The 17,214-nt window shown below is 42.7% G+C and overlaps 1 protein-coding gene across 1 annotated transcript; it reads left to right on the top strand.

Moving 5' to 3' along the window:
- The first annotated feature begins 7,276 nt into the window (after positions 1-7,276).
- On the top strand, positions 7,277-15,894 carry ndfip2 (Nedd4 family interacting protein 2). The gene is made up of 8 exons (XM_013140084.4): positions 7,277-7,739; positions 10,551-10,698; positions 10,955-11,091; positions 12,550-12,637; positions 13,086-13,210; positions 14,215-14,281; positions 14,449-14,555; positions 14,769-15,894. Exons 1-7 carry the CDS (start codon positions 7,710-7,712, stop codon positions 14,550-14,552), a joined length of 699 nt encoding a protein of 232 aa, XP_012995538.1. The 5' UTR covers positions 7,277-7,709; the 3' UTR covers positions 14,553-14,555; positions 14,769-15,894.
- Positions 15,895-17,214: the final 1,320 nt, after the last annotated feature.

The raw sequence follows: 17,214 nt of genomic DNA, 5'->3' as shown, positions 1-17,214 counted from the left end.
AAATTACACCCTTCACATTTTTATAAATATTTGATTATATCTTTTCATGTGACAACACTGAAGATATGACACTTTGCTACAATGTAACGTAGTGAGAGTACAGCTTGTATATTTGTGTACATTTGCTGTTCCCTCAAAATAACACCAAAAATGGTGTGGCCACCATTATTTTCCAGCACTGCATTATCCCTCTTGGGCATGGAGTTCACCAGAGCTTCACAGGATGCCACTGGAGTCCTCTTCCACTCCTCCATGACTACATCACAGAGCTGGTGGATGTTAGGGACCTTGTGCTCCTCCACTTTCCGTTTGAGGATGCCCCACAGATGCTCTATAGGGTTTAGTTCTAGAGAAATGCTTGGCCAGGCCAACACCTTTACCTTCAGCTTCTTTAGCAAGGCAGTGGTCGTCTTGGAGGTATGTTTGGGGTCGTTATCATGTTGGAATACTGCCCTGCGGCCCAGTCACTGAAGGGAGGGGATCATGCTCTGCTTCAGTATGTCACACTACATGTTGGCATTCATGGTTCCCTCAATGAACTGTAGCTCCCCAGCACCAATGCAGCCCCAGACCATGATACTCTCACCACCATGCTTGACTGTAGACAAGACAAACTTGTCTTTGTACTCCTCACCTGGTTGCCGCCACACATGCTTGACACAATCTGAACCAAATAAGTTTATTGTCCACAGGACATGGTTCCAGTAATCCATGAGCTTAGTCTGATTGTCTTCATCAAACTGTTTGCGATCTTTCTTGTGCATCATCTTTAGAAGAGGCTTCCTTCTGGGACGACAGCCATGCAGACCAATGTGATGCAGTATGCGGCGTATGGTCTGAGCACTGACAGGCTGACCCCCCACCCCTTCAACCTATGCAGCAATGCAGGCAGCACTCATATGTCTGTTTGCCAAAGACAACCTCTGGATATGACGCTGAGCATGTGCACTCAACTTCTTTGGTCAACCATGGCGAGGCCTGTTCTGAGTGGAACCTGTCCTGTTAAACCGTTGTATGGTCTTGGCCACCGTGCTGCAGCTCAGTTTCAGGGTCTTTGCAATCTTCTTATAGCCTAGGCCATTTTTATGTAAAGTTTACACTGTTATACAAGCTGTACACTCACTACTTTACATTGTAGCAAAGTATCATTTCTTCAGTGTTGTCACATGAAAAGATATAATCAAATATTTGCAGAAATGTGAGGGGTGTACTCACTTTTGTGAGATACTGTATATATATTGTTTTCATGTATTTGCATCATGTAACAATTTATCTAATATGAATAAGTGACTTGGGGTACATTAGTCCTTTAACTACTTGTTAATTTCCAAAAACAATTTTAGCTGGTTGTTGTTGTGTGTGTGTGTGTGGGGGGGGTACACAGACCAAAAATATCTGTTTTCTCAGTGCTGAGCTTAGGGCTACATCCAAATGGAAAATAGCATAAAATAGCCTCTATTTATACACAGTTCAAGCAGAATCAGATGCTATCTGTTGACATTCAAGCTGCCAACTATAGCTTGTCTTAGTAATTTCAAATGTGTATTCATAAGAGGTCACCTAAATATCTAAGTTAAAATCTGTAGATATATCAGAAGCCTAATAATTAAGCAGCACAACTGATGTGTAGCTGCCAGACAAATATTTAATATGTGGGTGTATGTTTTCTTCATGACTTCACTATACCTTTCAAAGACAGGCCTCAGGAATTACAGGAAGAGACTGGAATAAGTACAAACATTACATCGTTCTGAGACCAGGTTGTTTGATGTAATGGATGACCAATCATTGCATCAATCACTCTGTCGCTCAATCTGAGAGTAGTTAGGATTCTCAAGCAACCGTCCGTAGTGGTTGAAAAAAGTGCTTCTGTATTGTTATTATTTGTATCAATTATTCCACCTTTAAACATTTCAGAATCAAAAACACTCATGTTAGCTAGCTAGCTAGCTAGTTAGTTACAAATTCAATGAGAATAGTTAGCTAGTGTTTGGTGGAACGTATTATGTGTACTACATTGGTTACCAGCATCCCCATTATCTTTTATAGTTTTAGGTTTGGCTGGTTAGCTCAGCTATGTAAACTAGCTCAACTGATTTTAACTAGCTAACTCTGCCACTTGTTACACAAACTGCTTGCTTAGTGTGATGGGTGCCACTCCAGAGTCCCATTCCCAGTGTATATGGTTCGCAACATGGGATTTGGCCATGGTTTTGAATGTGCTATAGTGTATGGCCACATTGTCTAATACAAGACCATTCTGCTCAAGATTTGTTGTGAGATATTTTGTCTGTGCACCCTTTCCATTTGGAATCGTCCCAAAGAAAGACAAAGATGTTTAAATGTGGCTTATAAGAATTACTGGATACAAAAGCAGAAAGAATATAATTATATTTTACTTGGAAACATTGATTGCATGTTCTTTTACATCCTACTCTACATTCTGTCCACTATGGAAGTCTTTCATAAACAAACACACACACACACATCAGGAGTCTTACTCCATCTGCTGGTCACTCAAGGTGTGTGTGTGTATGTAATGTGTATGCATAATATCACTTCTTTCTCCTCTGACTGTCCACAACATTCACAGCATCAGAACCATAATCAAGGAAATTGGCAAATATGCTTCAACTATATCTATACAGCACCTAGCTAATTACATTATATCAAATACTAATTATAGGTCAATGAAAACTTTGAAAAAGCTGCCTTTCCCCTCATCTGTCCCTGGAGTGCCTCTAGATAACTGCCAACATATTTTTGTGTACAGTAATCTTAACCAGATAGTGTCAGTAGTTTATATTCTAAGCCCCCTACACTCTTTTCCTCTCACAGCAATTATTTGGAGGCTGCTGTTATTTAGAGTCAAAACTCTTTTAACCTTGCAAGAACCCAAAACGGGTGTCTTTGTCAAGTAGTACGTACCAAATGGCACTCCATTCCTTCTATAGAGTGCACTATGTTTCATTAGAGGCGATAGGCCTGTCATTCGGCATACACACAAGGTAATTGCTGCTGGACAGGAAAAATAAATCAACAGAGCTTTTGTTGGGTTTTCTAAAGCACAGCTACCTTGTCATGTTGCCAGGTAACTGCAACAGTGTGTGAGGCGCTTGTGTCAGAGCCATCGTTAATAGCATTTCTAGGATCTTAAACAAGGTTTTAAACAGCTGCCCCGAGAAATGACTTGAAGCCCCTCCAGATACCTCTTTAGATACCTGCACAGAGTGCGAATAACAGACATGTACATACAAGCAGGCACATAAAGAACCAGAGCCTACAAAGCCCAGACACCCACTACACCATAATCCCAAATATTACTAATGTCTTCTCCTCACCAAAGGGCAAAGGTAATCCTCCGCTATTTAAACCTGCTGATGATAGGGACTGAAGGCTCTTATTGAAGTTGTCTGAGCTTATTTAAATACATTTAAATATATCCACAAAGGTGTAATTAAAGCAACTGGAATAATGCAATGGGGTGCGGCAAATACTTATGTCCTTGTGTCCATAGTGGTTAGTCACTGTATAATGTTCTGTATTTGACAATTAATTTCACAAAACATTTGACCTGTGAGCCCTAACATGCAGAGCTCACAGGAGCACATCATGCTAAAGCATGTAAACATTGGTCAATCATTTTACATCATAAAGTTATGAAATAAGCAATGGGCTTTCTTTTATGTACAAAAAGGCTACATTTGGTCTAATCTGAAGGGGAGCGTGTTACATTACAATAACACCCAAACATACAGAGGAGGATACCACATTTTGTATATTTTTGTAATCGTACATTTCTTTGTCATTCATTATCATTCTTTTATGTAAGTGGGTTGGCTGGATTTCATCCACTATGCTGCAGTTAAAAAAGTCTACAAAAGTCTACAAGGTCAAAAGTCTGAGTAAATATTTTTTTTAAACATTGAATCTTTAATGATATTTTACCATCATTTTGCAGGAAATGTTATATCTTAAAATCTTTCTTTTAGTAAAATGTTCAGTGCAAATATTCAAACGTGTCATTGTGTGTATGGGTGAATGGTCTTTTTCACTTTGATGTTTTTCCCCCCAATACATTTTAAAGGTAAAATCTGAGTCTCATTCTGTTATCATGGAATAGGCCATCACTGATCCAACTTGCATGAATAAAAACATGTTGGGGTATGCTTTGAAGGACCTGAGAGCGTTTGATGCTTGTCAAGCACTCTGATGGTTTGGATTCAATTCTGTGCCTGTAGGTCTGTGGGTGTGAAACGGCTGCTGTTTAAAGTACAAGGGTAGAATGTGGGCTCTCAAAAGTGAGAAGTACCTGAAGGAGTGATTGTCATTGGCTCTGTAATGTTCATCTATGAATAGAAGAGCAGGTAATCCACAAGTCAACCTATAGCCTACATTTTCTATCTGCATGGGTTATTATTAATTGGGGAGTTGCGTCACTCAGCTCCCCACCTACGAAGCGGAAAACAAAACAAAAAAAGTCCTCTGATTGAAGAACCCAGTTTTGATCACCCATAAACATAAATGAAAGCGCTTTGAAACACTCAAACAAGCTCTCACCAACATAAAGGAGACAAAACCCTCACCTTACCTGAAATATTGAAAGAAAAAAAAACGGTTTTACATGGTTGGTTGTTACACCACAGACAGAATATTGAGCACTACAGTTAAACATTCTAAAAAATATATGTATTCAGTTCTATTTTGTGCAGGATTAAATCATGTTTTCTGGAGTACTTTCAAGGTTTTAATTAATGCAAAATTCTGATCGTTTGGCTAGTTTATTAACTCACTTTGGCAGGTTTTGTTGAGCACAATGTTAAATCCACCAGGAGTACCTAGGGGTTTGACAGAAAGCATTGTGGGACACAGTCAATTTGCTTCTACCATTAAACAATACAAATTTGGAAATTGCTTGAGTTGTCATTGTAAACATTTGGCTAATGTTTTTGATATCTGCTCACCATAATGCATTACACCTCATAGCAAAACAATCTCCTAATACTTGCACAGAAGTCTATTTCTTCAAACATGTCAATTTCTTCAAACATTACACATATCTCAACATTGACTGTCCCAAGTCTACAGGGAATTGTTGCGATGAAGCAGGGCCTCAAATCATAAATTGGATTTCCTGAAATTTATAGCAATACAAAAAAAATGAAAGCACTGGTTAGACCCCAGAAGATTACTTAGGTCAATGCAAAAAAATATTTTACATGATTTCAGATTGACTCTGATCTGGTTTGGGGTTATACTGGCTGATGTGGTTAAAATGGTGAAAAGATGCGAGGGTTTAACTAGCCACACCATTTGCACTGACGGCATGATGTGGACACCAGCGTTGGATTATTAGCCTGGGCTCAATGGCTGCCATGAGCACCAAACCTGGTCAGACGTCACTGGTTTCAACTGTAAGGCAGTTGGCTTTCAGGAGCCTCGAGGGCTAAGGGTCATATCTAACTGTTAAGGCAACCTACGTGGATGAAATATTGCCAGTTCAGCACATGGAGAAGTCTAAAGAAACAGACCAGGCTCTGCTGGCAACCCACAGGTCATAGGGCTTCTGGGCAGAACCCTTTTGAACTGGCGGGTTATGAAATGTGTCATCCTCTTGTCCAGGTGGATTTTGTTCTCACTTACAGTATATAGTAGCCAGAAGCGCAGCACCTGACACTCCACTGCATGGCTTGCATCTGAAGCTAAGCGGGGTTGGTTCTAGTCGGCCAGAACCAGCTGCTGCTGGAATGATGTTGGAGAGGCCAGTAGGGGGCACTCATCCCTGTAGTCTAAATATCAAATACCCAGGCCCCCACAACAGTGACGGGGGGACGAGGCTCTAGTTGAATGGATGGGCTGTTAAACAGGTGTCCTGACTCTCTCTGGTCACTAAAGATCCTGTGGCACTTGAAGTAAGAGTAGGAATGGTAACGGGCCCGGTGGCAGGAAGAGATGACTGAGGGGGGTATTTTTTATAAATGAGGGGGCGTATCTAATCACTGCGCAAGCTGTCCACCAACAGCAGCACCCCCCCCCCAAAGACAGAAAATTATGAAGCAGAATATATACGCATGTAAAGCCGATCTTGACATGTGATGTGAGAACCGGACCAGGTCTAAGTCGTATATACATCTGCTGTGTATATACGACTTTCTATCTTTGCCCCATCGTGGCTCCGGGCCTGATTTGTAACCCATTATTAATTAGGTATCCAATCCGGCCCTCATATCACCATGGCCACCTTATCCTTCGCTCTTCTCCCCCATGTAAAAACCATGCAGCATCCACTGCATGTTAATTTGTAGGTCCCAGATGTGCCAAACAAATGCAGTCAAGAATGTGTGCGAGTCGCTCTAGATCTGAGCATCGACAGCTAAATGAGGCATATATAGAAATATACCTGACCAACTCTGGACTCTTGTAAATTGTTTATAATACATTAACGGACAGCAATGTATGTCATCACCCTCATTCAATGTTATGTGTATCAGTGAGGGTATACACCGGTTTGCGTGCACGCTCCTCTGACGATACACCCCCACAGGACTAAGTTGGTCTCCGGGGCCTAATCTGCCATGCGTTCTGAACCGGGCCCGCATTCTTTGTCTCTGTGTTATTTTATACGCACGCCGTTGCCTACTCGTATAAAAACGGGTGTGGAATAAAAGACTGCTCGCAGTAGCAGCATGGAATTGGGACGCTCGCCCCAGCTGCATTTGTAAATGGCTGTGATTATGGTGACACCGTGCGAGCATTAATGATTACTGCAAGTGAAGGTAAGACCTCAAATTCGCACGCGTAGTTGTCACGAAGCTATTGATTGGTAGCAACAATGCAATGTTAAAACGTTAAATGTTTCTAGAACATTTGTTGTAAAACGTATGTTATTTTTATTTCATGTGATTGAATGGATATTAAACCGCTATGTTTCTTCCATTGTGTTTGTTTTAAAACTTGAGGAATCTTAAGATTGCTGCGCCATTAAAACAAATCAGACGTCGGTCATCAAGTTCTGAAAATATATTTCGGTCCTGGGAACTCGTCGAAACTGTTGATTGGGCTTGACTTGATATTCTTCTCTTGGAATGAAACGTACGAAATAAATGTAGTGGCCCTTTACCTCGCTTCCAATTAGTCATGAACATAGGGTTTGTGTTTTGAGTTGCCTGACGACACAAACAGAATTCTCGGCTGAATGAGGTGGGCGTGCGTAGGAGCACGATCTTTGAGTAGCCAGGCAAGGTTCTGAGTAACATCAGATACCTGATTCCATTTCGACCACCAGCCCCAAATTCCTAGCCCATGCATAGCTTTGTTAAATTTCTGTTTCATATCATGATAAAATTTATATACCAGGATGGCTTCAACGTTAACGATCTGCGTCATTGTAGGACATGCGTGCAAAATATATTTAGTTACAAGAATGAGGAACCAGTAGTGGCTAGTAGGCGAATTCGAATTCGGTGGAATTACGTCACAAGTCAACCAGACCTGATTTGTTTCCACTCACTCGACGTTCCTTATCAAACGGAGTTTTGCGTTGGTTGTCTTGTACATACCAGTGGATATATTTAATATACTACTTCTGAATGCTGTTCATTAGAAGTTACAGTAAACTGAGGAATAGATAAACAAGATTTTCGACTTTTAGATTGCTGGCTAGCTACTCTAGCTAGCTAGCTCCGCCAGCTGAGTCGACTACAGCCAAGATGGACCAGGCAGCGAGCCGATACCAAGTGGTGAGACAAAACAATACACATTGTCTAGTTTTTCATACGCCAACCAAAAAGAACACCCTAACTTCAGGTCAAAGTAAATTATAAATGTGTAAATAATAGAGGGACTTGTTATCAAGTTGTCGTCCTCGTGCATATCACTTCCGCATCCGCATTACACTGGACCAATTCAACACAGTACTATTGCCTACAGATATATCAACGATAGCCGACCAGTGTACTGTAGTTACATGTGAGTTAACTTTGCGATAATTTTACAGTCCTCCTAATCACAACGTTTTAACATCGGCATCCAACAAGTTAAGTTACATGTATTGAGTTTTCGGAATTGAAAACTACGTTGGTTAGCTTGCTAGCCAACTAACGTTAGCTAGTATTAAGAATGTATTTCAGCCAGACTGAGAGCTATGCAGTTAGCCAATTTTAAGGATTAGAAATAACAACAGTGGGATTGGCATTTTGCTGTCAAACAGGTGAAGCCCCATTTAGAGTAGACAATGCTATGCAAGGTTGACATAGTGTTTACTTAGCCAAAACAAAAGACCGTTAGCCCACAAAAGCCTCAGAAAACTGTGAAAATAGCACTCTGTGGCTGTATCAGACTTTACTTTCCCCGTACCACCTTACCTATTGACTGTGGGTTATAGATAAGGTGTTAGGCACAGGTTCAAGTGGTATGGCTTTAGTGTAAGTGGTATGGAGCAGCTTCACAAGAACATTAGTACCACATTAAGATTTTATTTTCATGTTATTGGAAAAAGGCATCAAGCCAGATTCTATCTTTCAGCAACTTGTGTCCAATAACTCAAAATAAGGTAGTTATAATTATTTAATTAGAAGTACAATTTGATTAAATGCAACATCATGCAATTAATATGCAGTTTAGGCAGTACAGAATTATTTCAATAACTAGCATGTTTGAAGATTGCATTTCTTATGGTCAATTGCATACCGTTGATTCCCTTCTAAGTTCAATACATTTAATATAGGCCTAGCTGTATGACGTTTTAATATTTGTGTTTTTCTGTGGTATGCATTTCCCAGGGCCCTAAGCCCAAAGTATAGTTACCACTGATAAGTATTCTATACAATGTGCAGTAAAACTATAACCACCTTGTTGAGAAGTAGTTGTTCTACGTCCCTGCTTTTGAGAGGAGCTGCCTACTGTACCAGTAGACCTTCAACAACTCCGCTCAGCTACTAATTTCCTGCCTTCAATGATCTTCAGACAGCAGAAAGAGAGATGTTTTCCATAGCTAGGCATACATCTGTCTGTCAAGTAGATGGACAAGTTGTAAAACAGGATATATTTATCGAATCGTGTCCATTTTTAAAGTCAACGCGTCATTGATGCACTGTGTTGGAATGTTTGCCAACTTATACTGTGATGCGCCAATTTTTTTTGCTTCTTAGTGTGCAACTTCCTCAGACAACTGTGCTATTCTGATCCTGCCTCTGCACTTCCGTCAGTCGCTAGGCAACTGTGGTTTTGCCGAAATGTGTAATCTCTTTATCAGGTGTTGTACTTCTGAGGTTAAAGGGGGCGATCAGCAGTGGTCTAGAAATCATTAAATGTAGAACACATTCTCTAACATAACTGTACGTACCTCATGAGTTTCGGTATGCGATTCATCTGTTTTAATAAAAAAAATGTAACCAGTGTTTAAATGCAGCCTCAATCATGCATGCCTTTTTATAGGCCAAAGCTATTCAACGGTAGTTTACTGTACTCCCTTGGGGTCCCAGGTCTGGATCTGTCCCTTACCTGATAGAGAGGATATAAACACCCTCCTCTGTTGTTGTTAGTATTTCACTGAGGTGAGCTTGGCAGTTTGTGTTACGTAAATACGTGCTGATGGTAAATACGTTTTTCAGCCAATTATGCAGATGCTAGCCCTTGCTTTTACATAGCCTAGCTGGTGCCCTTGACCCCGCGGAGCATCACACCTAATGAATTCTCCAGTGTTTGCACATTGGTCCGCGGTGCGTAGGTGAGTGTCGCCGAACCACAAGTTCATCAGTTGACCTATGTAAAAGTCACGGTGTCAAGTGGGCCGCCAATTACATGAGCTGCTAGACTAAAGCATCAATTGGCACTAGGTACATGCGTCAGGTTAGGTGTTATCGTTTGTCATTAGACCGATTAGGCTATGCCATGACTGAGTGGACGGATCTGTGATGTGCCTGTTTGGATAGGCTACTATCTAAGGCTGGGTTCTCGCCCACCGCCCTGTTTACATTTCTCTGACCAATCAGAGCAGATCTAAGAATATCTGATGTACAGTCATCTGCCTGCTGTGAATGGTCAACTGGTGGAAAAAGAAAATGTCTGATTTGTGCTGCCTGTGTAAACGCACACATGGATGTCTATTGGGACGGCCCAAATGGTTTTGACAGGTGCAGTTTAGAGCCAGTTACTGTGCTCCCTACTAGGCCTGTATCGCCTTACCACCACGCTTCTGTTTCCCGTGACCGTGTTGTCGTCTTCCAGCTCGATGCTATGCTGGCTGTTAGCCTAGATCACATGTCTTCAGCAACCGAGGCCCTGGAATCCACTCATGTTGTCGGCTGATTTCATTACAAAACAACAGATTATGTTTCGCCAGGCCAGTTCTGAGGCAAGGCCTGTGGCCATGTCCCTCCGATCCCCTCGGCACACACCGAGGTGTCCTCTCTCCCCTGACCTTTGACATTGTGTTGTGTGCTTGTTGTGATGCGGGTTTTACTGAAGTGACTTGCTCCCTTGACTCCTGTCCTACGCTTCCCCCTCCCTCCCTCCCTCCCTCCCACCCCCCGTCTCCCCCTTTCTCTCAGCTGGAGAACGATGAGGACGAGTCCTGTGAGCCCTCCACCAGCGCCCAGCAGCCGTGCACCTCGGCCCAGGCCGGCGCGGTCCAGGAGGGCGACGCGGAGGCCCCACCGCCCCCCTACGCCAGCGTCGCCATGGGTGCTGCCGCCGCTGGTACAGAACCGAGCGCCCGACACGATGGCTGTTTCATGCCTTTCCGCGACCCTCTTCCCGTCTGTCTCTCAGCGTCTACAGCTCAATCACTCACTGGGACCCGAAGTGTAGGCCGAGCTGTGGAGACGAAGCCCGCGTGATTGCCTTGTCTGATTAGATTGTTTTTCGGGGCACGCCGCCTTGACCTTGTGGATTGTCTCAGTTTGCCGCATTGCCGTCTAACCGCCTGTTGTCTTCCTTCCCCGTCGTCTGCCAGTGGAGAGCGGCTGTTACCAGGGCGATTTCCCCGTGCCCCCGCCCTACAGCGTGGCCACGTCCCTGCCCACCTACGACGAGGCTGAGAAGGCCAAAGCGGCGGCCATGGCGGTGTCCGCCGTGGAGGTGATGCCACAGGTAGGGTACCACGCGCACGTTTGAGTAAAGGGTGTTCGCCTGTGGGAAGAGGACCGTTCTGCTATGTTGCTGCTGGAGACGCAGTGAGAAAATCCTCATGGCTGCTTCGTTAGCCAAACGGTGCCTTGATATTTCGGGACCAAACCGGCTTTAGCCATGTTGTCCGGTTTGTAGCGTCAGCAGTATTAGTTAGTGTATTATGCAGATCTATTCCAAATACCAATTAGACTTTATTTTTTTCCTCTTTGGACTCCGAAAGACAAGGGAATACCAGCTGTGTCCCTGCCGTTTACAAGTTCTCTACCAGTTGTGTACTTACCGTGTTCCCTCTGAGCTGCGTGTTTGTGTAGCCGCAAGGCACTCCCGGTCTTCCGCGCTGAAGAAATGTCAGAATGTGCATACCCTCAAGAGTAAACTACTGTGAGTTTAGTCAACTACTGTGAGTTTAGTCAACTACTGTGAGTTTAGTCAACTACTGTGAGTTTAGTCAACTACTGTGAGTTTAGTCAACTACTGTGAGTTTGCCCTGTAGAGATAATCAGACAACCTCCTTGATCGAATTGCCATTGTATCAGAGCCCTTTTCGATTCAACAAACCCTAAAACATAAATCTAACTTTTCAAGGTAGCGTAGGGCCGTATGCAAATGGTAGACCCGCAAAACAGGCCATCTCCATTGCAAACCTGGTCACAATGCATTTAGACCTATAGGAACTTCTCTCCCTGCCTACAGTGCCCAATTCATTTCACTGGCGCATTGATACGGTTACTGGATGACATCAAGTCCAGTGTAAATCCATTTCAATGATACGGTTACTGGATGACATCAAGTCCAGTGTAAATCCATTTCAATGATACGGTTACTGGATGACATCAAGTCCAGTGTAAATCCATTTCAATGACACAGTGATACGGTAACTGGAAGAGATTAAGTCCAGTGTAAATCCATTTCAATTACACAGTGATATGGTGACTGGATGACATTAAGTCCAGTGTAAAGAAGCTAGATACTGAAGTGGTTCAGCTTTCCACATTGCCAGTAAACCAGTCTAAACAGAACTAGTCCAAAGTCCCTATAGCTGATTTTATATACAGGAATACAAATGATTCGGTGGCATAAGAACGTTATACTGCCGTATCTACTCAATTAATTGTAATTTAATAATTCAAATTTTGACACTTGACCTCTAATCTCATCCCCACACCAGGCTTGATGTGCTAATGCACATTTCAACAAACGAGAGAAGGCTACATGTTGTTTTTAAATCACCTGATCGACCCTGGTCCACACACGTGTGTAAATGAGCGGATGGCACTGACAAGCTCTTTCTCTTTTAAAAAGCCCCCAGTAACGTTAGTCAAGTCTTTAGTCACGTCCCTATGGCTTGTTGTGTTGTTAATTGACGTCGTCTGGTGTTGGCAAAGAGGTGGATGAGTTTTGTGTCCTCCTTTGAACCAGGAGGATGACTTCCCCCCGAGAGACGACTTCAGCGACGCCGACCAGCTCAGGGTGGGGAATGACGGCATCTTCATGCTTGCTTTTTTCAGTGAGTGGACCTTCCTTTTTTTCCTGCTTGAAACCCCCGTTTTCTCTGAGTGGACAGGCCTGAAAGGCGTTTCCCCTCAGCGGACTGCCTTATTTCAGTTTGGGGGCGGGGGGATAAGGCGTTGGTTGGGTTGAACGTTGTGGTGAGCAGTTGAAGGTGTTTTCTATGGATTCGCCACAAGGTGGCAGCAGTCAGACTCACTGAAGACATGGTCTCGTCCTACAATTGGAATAGAGGAGGCAAAGGTGAATAGAAGTCCGCTGTACCTTGTTGCGTTCACACGCCCTCAGAATGTGTACATAACTACGGGTGTATTGTTGGACTGGTATGTGTGGTGTGCTACTGAACAGTGGCTCGTTCAAAAGAAATGTTGTGAGTGTATAACACATCTGCAAGTGTATGAACTGTTTAAGTGTGTGCCTGACCTGCTCCTACTGTACCCAAACAGTGGCCTTCCTGTTCAATTGGATTGGGTTCTGCCTGTCTTTCTGCCTGACCAACACCATTGCGGGCCGATATGGGGCCATTTGTGGCTTTGGCCTCTCCCTCATCAAGTGGATTCTCATTGTCAGGGTGAGTAAGGCGGGTTAAAGGGGTATTTAAAGGAATGTTTATCCCAATGGTTCTCTTTCAGCTTACATTGCTCCTCGCAACCGAAATCTGAGTAATTGTAATAGTTTTTTCCTCTGAAAGAACTTGGGTGTGTAACACAGTAGGCTACACACATTTCAAGCCAATGATGACTTAACAATTACACGTTGCTTACCAAGTGTCCCCGGGCCTGCCATGTGAGACCTGTTTGATGTTTTGCAGTGGGACATGAGCTGTGCTTTTTTGTTTTGTGCGCTACCTTACATGACATTACCACAGCTGGGACGCGTTTAGTGAGGTGCGTGTAACGAGAGCAAACGAGAGCGGCGCATGATTCCTTTCAATTCCGTGGGGTGGTATGAAACAGCCCCTTACTATTGCTGTAGGCTAAATAGCAGTTTTGTGGTTGAAATCGCTCATGAGGACATAACTTGTAAGTTCAGGCAGGGCCATTTTTAGATCATTTTCACTACCGGCACTGAAGTCCACAATGGTTACATCAAAACACCCTAGAAGTGTCCACTTCAATGTTCAAAGTAACTCCAGTTTATCGTAGCGCGTCCCAGACATAGTGTGTTCAGCAGGAAGCGGCTGCTAAGGCTTGTTAGCCTAAGATAAGGAGGACTGCCTGATGAGCCGTCATCCCATGTGCTCTCAGAGACCTGTATGACTCTACACTGGAATAAGACCGGCCTGAACCTCCCCTGTTACTTGGGGTGTTCTGCTCGGTGTTGCTCTGAAATGGACTAGATGTTGAGCAATGCTTAGCTGTGTAGTAGTTTCAATACCTTCAATACCTTGGGCCTGGATACCTTACGAATGACTGCTCATAGTCTTAATTAGGACACCCACCAAATGAGATTTGACAAGGCCTTGTCTTGGCGCCAGTAAATATTTCTCCCTTTTGTGATCCTTTTGTGTCGGTTTGTACAGTTCCGTTCCAAAGTGTGTTGAATGTAAATGTCCTCAATTCCAATTTCTTACAGTTCTCTGAGTACTTTACTGGATACTTCAATGGGCAGTACTGGCTCTGGTGGATTTTCCTGGTGCTAGGTATGTTTATAATGTATATAATTTTATATAATGTTTATAAATATTCTTCAACTAGTCTGTTGATAAAAATGAGCTTGCGAGTGTTGTACGCCTATGCCATCTGCTGGATGAAAGTATGTACTAGCGGTGAAGTGTATTTTTTTTGTCTCTTTGAATATCTTCCCTAGGTCTGCTGTTGTTCTTCAGAGGATTTGTCAACTACCTGAAAGTGCGCAACATGTCTGAAAGCATGGCCGCCTCACACAGAACGCGCTTTTTCTTCCTTTACTAATAGGTGAATGAAGACCTTAAGGCACACATTTACAGCATGCTAACATATCAGTTATTGTCCTAGAACCTGACGTCCAAAGTATTAGGGCCTTTTTTGGGGAGGAAATTCGATAGGTTGTTTTACAATTTTGCATCAGATATTCTTTTTTTTTCTAAGCCAAAAAAAGTAAAAAAAAAAAAAGTGTAACCTTTTTTTTTTTTTTTTACTTTGACCCAGGTTGTTGTACCAAAAGTTCCTCCTCAATGTGAAATTCCCTGACAATTTGCGACCACTCTGGAATGACCAACACAACAACCCCATGTTGAATGGAGGGGGGGGACATGGAGGGGAGGAAGACATGGAGGGGGGGGGGGGGACATGGAGGGGATTGCTCCAGTTGAGCAGTCTGACCTCTTTCATTTAAAGCAAAAAAACAAAAAAAAAAACAGACTCATCTCTCTTTCAGAAAATCAACACAGTAAAGATTAACCCTGCTAAAGATATTCTCATTTACCCTGGCTTTGTTTGGGCGATACCTGGTGTTGTGATGTCATCCTGCCTAATATCCCAAATATTGTATATTTTCTACACCTTATCAGGAACTAGTGTTGTAGGTTTGTTTTCTTTCTTTCTTTTTATTGAATTCTACCCAAAGTAAGAAGACTGTAACACAGTCAAGAGGTCTTGTGCAGTTGCCTCCTATCTGAATCTGCCCAATGTCTGGTCGACGATGATGAGTGGTTCAGTATTTAGAGCTATATCCAGGTAGACTTCTGGTTTCCTTTGTTCTGAATTCCCATATTTAATTGTATTTTATAAACATGTTCTTTGGTCAATAATGATTTTGATTTGATATTTGCACTTTGAATTCATTTCATGATTTGTGAATTGCTTACTTGTTGTAGTGCTTTAACTGACCTGTCAATTTGTTTTTAACTGGAAGATGTTTTTATGCCCCTGCAAAAAAGATCTGCCTTTTGCACCTTTTCTTAATTTTAAAGAGTCATTTTAATTTAGTTGATTATTGCAATTAGCCTGAACTGTGACATTTTAAAGTATTGCTGCATTTCGTTAATCCTTTAATGATGCCTTTCTCATTCATCTCGTTCCACTGAAGCCTAATCAGCAATATCAAAGAATATCTTAACTTAAATGCATGATTATTCTGACAGAGTTGGTTAAAAATAAATATTCAGATGAAGCAAGTTTGTTAATATTCTAAATGTGTGTTTGTTAAAAACCAATATTTTTGTCAAATTATTCTTGAAACATTTCTGCCGCTCGGAAATGATAAATGCGTGCTTGTTAACTGGTATCAAATTGTCAAAGTGCAAAATGCAAATAAAGTAAAAAATGCACCCATTGACTGCCTCAATGTTAGGTTTATTCGGTGTTCTGAGTAAATCTATCATGAAATATTGGGAGCTCTAGAGGATGTTGAGTGCACTCAAAGCCAAGCGAGAAAGTATTCGGTTTCTAATTTCAAACATGTACTTCCTTGCCTGCATGGCCCATTTCAAGACCCCCACAGCATATCGTTAGGACTGTTTTGTTCACACCGAGCATGGCATTTGGCATTGCGGCCAGTCGGCTCCACCTGTGACTCCGCTGCCCAGAGCACGTTTCAGTTTTTCTTGGTCTTGACCCTGGTGTGGGGTAGATGTTTGACGAGGGTCAGTTATGCCTTTTGGTATTCTTTTTTGAGAGCGGGGGGTCTTCCTGACCTCCCATGTAGACCGAGTTCGTGCCATCTCATTCTGGCGATCGATTAATACACTTTGACATTGATTGTGGCAAGAGAGACTGTGTGGATGTTTCTCTTGGGTTACAACCCCTCCCCGACTCATGGGCATCAGTCCTCTCTTCTGAGGGCCTGGCATGATTCCTCGGCACCCATGTGGTTAAGATCAAAGTTTCTAATGTTTATGGATTGATTTTCTGATCTTTGATTTTCTGATAATTTGCACCTCTTGTGGAGTGCCAGTTCCCACATGGCCGTACATTCAGGATTCTTAATCTTCATTTTAAAATCCATGGCGTTACATTTAATCCTGTGCTTTTAATAATCAAGCGTATGTGTTATTGGAATCGAGCAATTTTTTTTTGTGCTGCATGCCACCAGTAAATAACAGCCTTATGAAAAGCTCATTATGTCTGGACTGGGTCTAAAGATAATTTCATGGGCGGGTGTAGACTTAAATTACCAGGTGAGGGGAGATTCAAGTCTGTGACATTAGTCAATCAAGTAATTAGAAAAAACAAAAAACCAGAGGGGACACTGCTATGCGCCGGAACCGTATGCGGTCTAAACCTCTTTTCGTGACCGGTGGGATGTTTGATCGACTTCAACTACGTCAGCATTTGGCGGTTGTAAAATGTATTGTCCGTAAGCACGGCCACCGTGGTCATCGTGTTATCTTGATACCGCTCCCCTCTGCTCGGGCTTGTTTTGTGTCAGTTCAATGGCAGTGGCGGCCCTCAACCTCAACTCAACCGCTTGTACGTGGGTTTTATCCAACCTCTTTATCAACTGTAGGTGAGTCACCAGAACTCCCTTCTGGTTGGCAAATGTTCTTTTTATACGGGACCCCTAACCTCAATACTCAGTCCCCGCCTCTATTTCCTTCGTCCTCCCCGAAGAGAGGACTGTCCCATGCACCAGTCTCAGGCGCAGGGGGAACAG

This window comes from Esox lucius, chromosome 22 (genome assembly GCF_011004845.1).
Source record: "Esox lucius isolate fEsoLuc1 chromosome 22, fEsoLuc1.pri, whole genome shotgun sequence".
Lineage (NCBI taxonomy): Eukaryota > Metazoa > Chordata > Actinopteri > Esociformes > Esocidae > Esox > Esox lucius.
The sequence above is the reverse complement of the archived record's forward strand: the minus strand, read 5'-3'. Positions and strand labels throughout refer to the sequence as shown.

Bases quoted from the DNA above. Each gene is read 5' to 3' on its own strand.
- ndfip2 (XM_013140084.4), top strand. From the start codon at position 7,710: ATGGACCAGGCAGCGAGCCGATACCAAGTG. The intron at 10,699-10,954 runs GTACAGAACCGA...GTCGTCTGCCAG, and splicing joins CATGGGTGCTGCCGCCGCTG to TGGAGAGCGGCTGTTACCAG. The intron at 11,092-12,549 runs GTAGGGTACCAC...CCTTTGAACCAG, and splicing joins CCGTGGAGGTGATGCCACAG to GAGGATGACTTCCCCCCGAG.